The sequence below is a fragment of the Brachypodium distachyon genome, chromosome 3 (assembly GCF_000005505.3).
Source record: "Brachypodium distachyon strain Bd21 chromosome 3, Brachypodium_distachyon_v3.0, whole genome shotgun sequence".
Taxonomy (NCBI): domain Eukaryota; kingdom Viridiplantae; phylum Streptophyta; class Magnoliopsida; order Poales; family Poaceae; genus Brachypodium; species Brachypodium distachyon.
This window is the reverse complement of record NC_016133.3, coordinates 33,197,767-33,207,168: the sequence shown is the minus strand read 5'-3', so window position 1 is coordinate 33,207,168 and position 9,402 is coordinate 33,197,767. Positions and strand designations below refer to the sequence as shown.

Sequence of the window (9,402 nt, the reverse complement as noted above, 5' to 3'; positions counted from 1 at the left end):
CACCTTCTTCCAACCCAGCACAACAGAGCCCCTTTGACCTTTCCAATGATCTGGAAATTCCTTGGCAAGCCATCGTTACTCAACATGCTCTCATCATTCTGCACTCACAAATCACAATACTTCTCTCGGAACAACTAATAATTGTTTCCCATAGAGGAATTGCACGTAAAGTAATTTATATCTCTTCCTTGCACATGCAGTGACATATTTGGTGTGCTTTAATATTGTTTCGAAAACACAATTGCACTGAAGGAGACTTCATATGCTCACCTTGAAATTCTATTTTTTTGCCCTTAACCCTGTTATCCGTTCCTTGCATCTACATCGTATTGAATGATTCTTTATCTTATATATTAGAGTAAATAGACTTTTATCATAGGTCTTATTGCACAACTCGGTTTTCCACATAGCAGTTTGCGCCCTCATCCGTCCATACCAACATCATGAATGCCCACAGAGTGTTACCATCTAGTCAAGCCCCTTTGTCGTTCCTAGGCTAACTTCTTGAAATGTGGGATCAACTAAATGTTGTCATGTATAGGACCAAGAGATCCATCCTTAGCAGTTATACGTCCCAAACGTATCTATTTCTTTCGAAGTTTTATATGTTGTTTTCATTGGTGTTTATGGATTTTATGAAGTTTTTGGACTGAATTGCTTTTAATCGCCGTTCGACGGATTTTCCTTGTTTTTTATCTTTTTGAAAAACTTAATGCGCGCGGAAAAATCACAGAAAATTAGGGGACGCTTTTTTGAGGAAACAATTTGGGAAGAAGACGTGGATTCAGGCTTCGAATGTGGCGAATTATCAATTTTCTGGCAAATTTGGGATGAGTTTATTTTCCTTTTATGGAAGAGAGTGGAAGAAGATAAGCTTCAGGGGAGCATCCGGGGAAGAAGGGGCGGAGGTGAAGGAGGGATCACGAGAAGGCATGGTTTAGGGACGGAACATAGGTCCTACATGTGCCTTTATGTCATGGCGCGCTATATATATATTTTCAAAAGGAGAGATGCATGTGATGACTGAGCGAGAAGTTCTTCTCTGAATCTCAAAGCGTGATGTGTGGCTGGATAGCTCAAGAGTGTACTTGTACAATCAGATTTGCTTTTCTCGTGAATGCATACTACATATGGGTAAATAAATTTTTATTAAGAAACTATTTAACATGGGAAACACACACAAATGACAAACTGAGTCGCAACACAATTTATAACACACACAAATTATATGTATGGTTCGACTCGCTAGAATTTCCTTATTGCAGTCTTGGATCATCGATCGGTTATTACACCCAGGCCATTCCCATTTGGTCCACTTGCTAGATCTCAACACGGCACTGGCATAGTGGTCCTGCGACACCAAGGAAGGCATCCCCAAGCCGACAGGAGGGCCTCACCATTGCAGTTCCGGATGATGCATCCAGCGAAATTTCACCAGTGTCTGAGTTAAAACACGAGGCTGCATATTCACCTTTGCCCAGCCTACCGACGGAGGAAACCCAGGCAGACTTAACAGGTACTGCCAGTAGACGGACGGATCACGCAGCCCCTTAGCTTTGACTATATTGTCTTGTCGGATTTGAAACAGTGCTGTTCCATAGGAAACCAAGAAGCTCGCTGATTGCACCACCGACGCATCTCCTTTTTGCCATGGATAACATTAACATCGTTACGTACGTAGGTGCCAACAATTAACGCAAGAATAACAGCAGCAATCTCATGCGGGTTATGTCATGCATTGACAGAGAATAACCTGCAGTCAATGGGGGCCGGTATATCTGAATTCATCTTCAGTCGGCAACTGCCAGGAAAGTCGCAGCAGATCTCTCAGTGCACGAGCTTTGGTGCGGCGGGTGGCGGCGTGAAAACCGGTCTCTCCTTCCATGCCACAGATAGCGCACGTTGGAAAGACCTCCAGAGTTCTGCGCCATCGATTCCGCTCTGATCAACCCACAGCTCTTGTGTTTTGAAGACGAATCTCTCAGCTCCTCCTTCTTCTTTGGGTTGCCTCACACAACACTCGCAAGAACACGAGGACACAACTATTTTGGCGACCAGCTGCCTCACACAGGACACAGCCGGCCCTTTTTCCTTCTCTCTTCCTCTTCTCGTTAGTCTCAAATAAACATGCTTACAACCTTTTAAATAAACATACGCACACGCAGCCGGTGGATGCAACTACGTACTTTCACCTACTACCTCCGTTCCATAATTCTTGTCGGAACGGAGGGAGTAGCTTTGTGCCGTACTAATCCTCTTCTCTCCCTGAAATCGCTCGAGTGCATAAGAATAAGTCAAAGCAGTTCACGTGCTCAACTAGCTAGTACTCCCTCTGATCCTAAATTTTTGACTCAAATTTGCCCAAATATGGATGATGTATCTATTCTTAAAAAGCATCTAGATACATGTAATATTTTGACAACAATTTAGGATCGGAGGGAGTAGCTAACAACTCCTTGCATGCAGCCCCAACTAACTCGACCAAGCTACTAACATAACTTCACTGCCAAATTGCTGACTGAATTAATCACTCCACAGCCAAACCATCGCCTCTAATTCATCCACGCACGCTGCGGGCGGCATCTCACATTGCTGCATCCCACAGCACCAGCACCTTGGCATCTCACCTGGCACACCTTCATCTCATGGTGGCTTGGCATCTCGCCTCACGAGCGCTTGAATGAAGCTTTTATGGCTTGCAAATTAACCCTATGACCTAAACACTCATGCAGAACTAAAAAATGACTATGCAGATACATGAATCAAGATTATTGCTAACATTGTGGAAGATCCTACAAACCACCATGCATCCTACAATAAATATCACATAATTAAAATTATGGCAAATCAAAACTCAAGACTTCAAGTTTGTGCATGACACCGACGAGATGAGTACCTTTGAATTAGAAGATGTACTAATGGTGCCGTTGGTGGCATAAGAGAGCATATTGCCATTGTTGCTTTCGATCATGTACTCATGCATGACCCAGTTGTTGTTCTTGCCAGAATGGAGCCGTGACAATGTAGAAGACCGGCATGTTCTACATGCCGACGAGGAGGCCATGGCCATGGAAGATCTCCTTGTCCTTGCTGATGACCTTCCAGTACCCGGCCTCGGTGGCGTGGTTAGTCTTGTGGCCCGTGGGGTACTTGTGGTCCTTTATGGCAGTATAAGTACCACTCCTTCGCCCTCCGCCTGGACATCTTCGCCTTCATCGGAAGCTCCCATGTATCGCATTTGTTGATGTCCACTACTCCTATGGCGGTTGTGCGGAAGATCATGTCCTTCACCTTTAGGCTTAGGTAAAAACTGAGGAGTTCCTCGTTTGTCGGCTGGAACCTGAAACTAGGAGCACTATCTAGATGCTGCTGGTGGTGCAGGTGATCTCCCAATGGTCGATCTCTACGTACCTAGCTAGCTTATGCAAAAGCAAAACCTATATGTAAACAGAAATAGTGCTGAAGATGAGGGCAATTACTAGACATACTTACAATGGACAAGATGTCTTGTGAAGAAATTTAGGAGAGAGGGAAGACGATTAAATCTGGAGGGAGGCATGTGCAGGAAAGGCATTTGCCACAAAATAAGCTTATGCATATTGGGAAAGCTATATACATATATATGCATTCTCCGTTCTACCATCCTTGTCTGCGTTGCATGCCTCCGTTAAATGTTGCCACCTTTATGATGCAAAACAGATGCATGCTAGCTAGCTCACGGTGCTCTAACCAGCCTACATATGTGGTGATCTTGTGACTACTCTTGAAGCTTTTATTTTGTCTCATTAATATGTACCGTTTTCACCTTCAACTAAAAGGTGATCACCATGCATGATGTTTTGCATAAGGATGCTTTAAATAGGAAGTTGTGCAAAACAACATGCATGGTGATCATCTTTAAGCTCAAGTTGGACATGGTATGTGCACGACACAAAATAAAGCATCAAGAATGATCATAAGATCACCACGTATGCAGGCTGGTGAGACCATCGCGTGCTACAAAGCTAGTCATACATATGTTTGATTTGCATCATAAAGGTTGGAAACATTTAGCGGACGCATGCGGAGCGGACAAGGAGGGGTAGATTGGAGAGTACATAAATACGCATAAATCTTCCCCAATATCAAAAGCTTTTGTGGCCAGTGTCTTGCCTGCACCTACCTCTTCCTCCCTATTTAATCTTATTCCCTCTCTCCTAAATTCCTTCACAAAACATCTATGCCATTGTATATGTGTCTAGCAATTGCGTACGTCCATCTTCAACACTATTTCAGGTTGCATATATGTTTTGCTTGCTTAAGCTAGCTAGGTACATAGAGATCGAGCCATGGGAGACTACTTGCACCAGCAGCAGCATCTGGATCTTGCTCCTGGTTTTAGGTTCAAGACGAGAGACGGGAACCTAATGGTTTCTACCTAAGCTTGAAGCTGAAGCTGAAGGGCATGAGCTTCGACACAACTGCCATAGGAGAGGTGGACATCAACAAGTACGACCCAGGGAGTTCCCGATGAAGGCGGAGATGTTGGGACTGGGCCAAAGGAGTGGTACTTCTACTACCACATGGTTCGCAAGTACTCCACGGGTTGCAGAACCAACCGCGCCACTGGAGTCGGGTACTAGAAGGCCACCAACAAAAACAAAGGAGATTTTCCATAGCCATATGGCCTCATCGGCATGAAGAAGACGCACATCTTCTACATGGGCATGGCTCTAGATGGCAAGAAGACCAACAGGGTCATGCATGAGTACAGGATCAAAAGCAACAATGACAATGACACCATTAATACATCTTCTAATTAATTCGAAGGTACTCATCAGCATAGTCATGCACAAACTTGAAGTACTGAGCTTGACTTGCCATAATTTTAATTATGTCCATGTTTGTTGTAGGACGAGTGGGTGGTTTGCGGGATTTTTCACAAAAGCACTTGGATCAACAAGGAGGTGCCGCCGTACCCTTTTGCAGACTACTCCCAAAACCAATAAAATGTAAATTAAATATGGGAATGTTGTTTCACTAAAAAAAACCAATACAATGTAATTAATTGTGAGGGTCGTTGCTTAAAAACATAAAACTTACATATATTTATTGATAATTTCTTGCTCCACAGAGCCCGAGCTATAGTTTGGGTTTTCTTTAATTAGGGGCAAGTCCGAACCACACGCGGACTACTCCTAAAACGTCAAAGGATACAAAGTAATATCTCCTTTACGATATGCAGGGGTAGGTTTTTCTGTCTATTTCTCGCTAATCTTGTCAGTCCTTAATCGCGTGGCAAAACCCCATCATCACAGCCTGCGAATGCACGCATCACCATTGCATGAATGATGGCTGCCTTTCTTTCGTTCTCATTCCTCTTCATCACCTACCGCGCAGTAAGCAGGGCCATGCACATAAAGTATACTTGGTCACGAGCGAAACGTTCTGAAGTTAATCATGTGTTGCACCGTTAGGCCTTAGCTTGTTGAAACGTTCTGAAGTTAATCATGTGTTGCACCGTTAGGCCTTAGCTAGTAAACAAAGCAACCTTAGTGCATCGCCCCCTCTGTAAACCATGTCTAGGTATATGCAAAAAAATCTATCCACCCCGCGTACCAGAAATGAAGGATTAACTAATATTCTCTCCATCCTATACTATAACACCTACTAAATTTCGTTAAGATAAAGCTTTGATAAAAAATTACACCATCATTGTGTACAGGTTCATATGACATGAAATCAAACTATTAGTAAATACTTTCAGAAAACGAATCTACTGATACTAATTTCCTACCGCATAACCACATATTAATCAAAAGTAATTTGATCATGTCTTAACGAAATTAATACCCATCATACTGTGGACCGGAGTAGATGTGTTGTTCTAAACTATATCATTGCTAACCCGAAGTAGCGTAATGCCGTTAAATTATGGCGGCAGACACTCTGGAGTCATTCTAGAAATACTTGCGCAACCTAGCGGAGTGTTAACCTGAGCACTGGCCGGGCCTTCACTTCCAACGCACATAAGTCAACAGCAGCTAGTCCACTGCGTTGAGCTATAAGGATCAACATTTGATGATTGGATCGGAAAAACTTTATCCAAATAACGTTGGATCTGAAAAACGAGACATACAGCGATATGCATATCCATTTGTTTCAGTTCTCGGAATTCATATGATGCATGCCAAAGAAATCCATGGTGCTAACAATAATGCCCAACTCAAGGAGCTGCATAATAATCCTCAGAAAAAAACGGAAATTCGAAAGGATAAATGAGTAATACTGCAAGCTAGTCTCAATTCTTACCGATCGATTGATGATTTGCTAATAGTTTGCAAAGAACCAGCCACGACGCGCCCAACCGGCGGACGTCCAGCCTCGCAGGCCCTCCTCTGGGTAGATGGTCTCCTTGCAGCTGCGCTCCACGTTCAACACCGTCACGACCCCGTTGGGGTGGCCCTGCCTGTCGAGGAGGTAGACGCAGTTGGCGCGGCACGCCGGGAATTCCGCCGGCGAGAGCGTGAACGCGCGGTTCCGCCCCAGGAACAGCGCGCACCGGCCGGCACCGAGGCTATACACCGGCTCCAGACGCACCGCGCCGTCGCCGACTAGCTCCACCCTGTGCACCTCCACCGTCCGCCTGTTATTGCTCCTGGTGACGACCTCTAACTCGTCGTCGTCACCGACTATGACGTTGTCGTAATCTCGTAGGTCGTCATCCGAGCTGTACCCGTCCCCGCCGCGCACCCAAACGAGCAGCAGCTGGCCCTCGGACTCCACCAGGTGTGTGTCGACGGCGGAGGCGCGCCCTCCAGGGAAATCATAATCCTTGCGCCCTCCAGCTCCAGGGAAATCACCCTCCACGGCGTCCCCGAGCGGGAGGACGGGCTGGCCGCCACGCTGGTTGAGATCGTGGACGAGGACGTAGATGTTTCTCTTGAAGGCGACGTAGAATCGGCCCCTGAAGTGCTCGACGCCGACGTAGCCGGTCACGCGGAAGTTGAGCGCCGTCCACACCCCCGCCGCCGAGCAGTAGTACGCGAGGCAGTTTGCCGGAAACGCCGAGGCCACCGCAGTCCACTCGCCTCCGCCGGACATGGCCGGATCGGCGGAGAGGACGACGGTGTGGACGTCGTGCCACTTCTTGAAGAATCCGATCGGGGGGAGTGGGACCCGCCTGCCCGTGCTAGGGTTGAGCAGCGTGATGGCCTTGCCCCCGCCGGGCCCAGCCCTGCTGGGATCGGAGAGCACGAGGTACCCGTGGGAAGACGACGAGAGGTACTCCAGCCCGGGCGGGATCTCGGCGGGGAACGGGAGGAGGCGGCCGGCCCGAGAGAGCCAGAAGGAGGACGTGGCCGCGCCCTGCCCGGAGCGGTCGGTGCGGGATCCCACGAGCCAGGGCCGCGGGCGCCACGCCCCGGCGGCGCTAGCCCACCGCCGGCACACGGCGCGGAAGCGGACGCGGTCCGCGTCCGAGAGGAGGAGCGCGAAGACACACAAAAGGAGCTCTGCCGGCAGCGACGACCAGTCCCTGCTGGCGCCGTCGGTCGCCACGGAAGCACAGCCGTGCCGACGGCGGCGAGCACCAGGAGAGCCCGTGGACGTCATGAGGACGACTCTCGATTGCAGAGCGGTCGATGGGGAATGGGATTTGCGGCTGACTCTGACGAAAGGAATGAGGGGAAGTCTGACGGATCGAAGGGATGCGGGGAGTTTTGATGGAACCTGCGCACGTGTTTTCCGTGACGGTGTAGTAGTACTGTAGCAGCCGTAACACGCCTATTCGGGGGGTCTTTCTCCGGTTTCTGTGCAGGTGCCAGGTGATGTGTTCCTCCAGCTGGGATTGGGCCAGCAGCCCGACGGTGTGTCGTTGCTAGTGAGCTGAACTGTTAATTCTCGCCGTTTGATGGAACAGAAGACTGGGCTGGCGGGGACCACGGATGAAGCCAGGAAAGATGGTGACGGTGGTCATCATAATTTGGAATGTAATAATTTCGCTATAATTGTTAGTTTAATAATGTTATTAGTACACAAGCATAGCCAATTGCAACATAGGAACACTTGTCCCTGGGAGGGATGGGAAAATTGGCGGAGAAAGGAACTGACAATATATAATGGAAAAAACGAGGAAGGCAAGGAAGAAGGGAGAAGAGAGAGGACACCGGTGACGTGACAGGATGAGCAGCACTTCCTTTTCTGACCTTGAGAGGAAGATCTTCACCAAGGGGTGCCTACAACGGCGGTGGATGACCAAATCTAGTGTTGAGGTGGAAGAGGAGCTGGTGGCGGTAGAAAGAGGGTGACGAGAAGTCGACAGAGAAGAGGAAACAACGGCGAGTTAATGGGCTCGTGTGTACAAGAATTGGAAGCTGGAGCGAAAGAGTGAAGATGTCAATGAATACCACGCAACCGAATATCTACGGATACTATGTCTATGGAGTGCAAGTATGGAGCATGATTTTGCTTCATGGATTCTCGCATGCAGGTATTCGCGAGCTCGTGGAGGATGTATGGACACGGTTGCTCTATGGATATCCCATTAATTAAGTAAGTAAATAATATGTTGACATGTGGGCCTAGATAGTGGATGGCAGTCATATAATGGTCGCAACCCTAACTTCTATGCCCAAAATGCAACCCTAACTTCTTTTTCCCGAAACCCTAATTGTTCCTCCCAATGTTGTTGTGACATCCCAAAAATTCAAACTCTTTCATATGCATTGCATTCATGAGCATCATGCCACATTTGCATGTTTGAATCAAAATTTGAATTCCAAAAGGCTTTAAAAAGGTTTTATTTCATTTTAAAACCCTAGGATTTCACCCATTTGAGCTTTGCATTTTTAAACCAATAGGGTTTATCTATAATGGGGTTTATTGCATAAATGAGCTATCTCGTAATTTTTAATATTTACACTCGAGTTGGAAAACTATTTTATTCAAATAGTTATAAAGCCCTAAAGGCATTTATAGGGCAAATGTATTTTTATATATTTTATTTGGAAGGGAAATTAGTCCCAAAAGTTGAATCATATTACAATATGATTTTACAATTTTTCTGAAATTTATTTGAATCAATTTGGAGTTCAAAATCGAGAGTTATAAAGGAAAAACAGAAAAAGAAAAAGGAAAAAGTAAAGAAGGAAAAAAAAGAGAACCGGACCGACCCAACTGGGCCGCCCCACTCACCTACCGCACGCCGCAGCCCAACTGGCGGCTTGCATAGCGCGCGGAGAGCCAGGCCACTGACAGGCGGGACCCGCCTATCAGGGTCGTCCTCCTCAAGCGGCAAGCGCCGCTAATCTCGCCGCCGCACGCCGAGTTCCCCTCGTCTTGCCTCCCGCGCCACTATAAAGAGCGCGGCCTCCTCTCCTTTTCCCCTCTCTCTCCGCTTCCGATTGCGCCGCCAGGCTGCCG

At 47.2% G+C, this 9,402-nt stretch overlaps 1 protein-coding gene across 3 annotated transcripts; it reads right to left on the bottom strand.

The window, feature by feature from the left end:
- Nucleotides 1–1,042: 1,042 nt before the first annotated feature.
- On the bottom strand, nt 1,043–7,647 carry LOC100842562. Of its 3 annotated transcripts, none has more exons than XR_002964560.1 (2): nt 2,897–3,924; nt 1,043–2,811 (listed from the first exon to the last, which is right to left on the bottom strand). XR_002964560.1 is itself a non-coding variant. In XM_003571928.4 (2 exons), the coding sequence occupies exon 1, from the start codon at nt 7,591–7,593 to the stop codon at nt 6,310–6,312; it is 1,284 nt and encodes a 427-aa protein (XP_003571976.1). In that variant the 5' UTR covers nt 7,594–7,647; the 3' UTR covers nt 1,043–2,811; nt 6,292–6,309. The 3 variants fall into 3 exon arrangements, 2 of the variants coding, with proteins under 2 accessions (XP_003571976.1, XP_024316427.1); XM_003571928.4 differs by lacking the exon at nt 2,897–3,924 and adding an exon at nt 6,292–7,647; XM_024460659.1 differs by lacking the exon at nt 2,897–3,924 and adding an exon at nt 6,292–7,647 and having other exon boundaries at nt 1,043–2,716.
- Nucleotides 7,648–9,402: the final 1,755 nt, after the last annotated feature.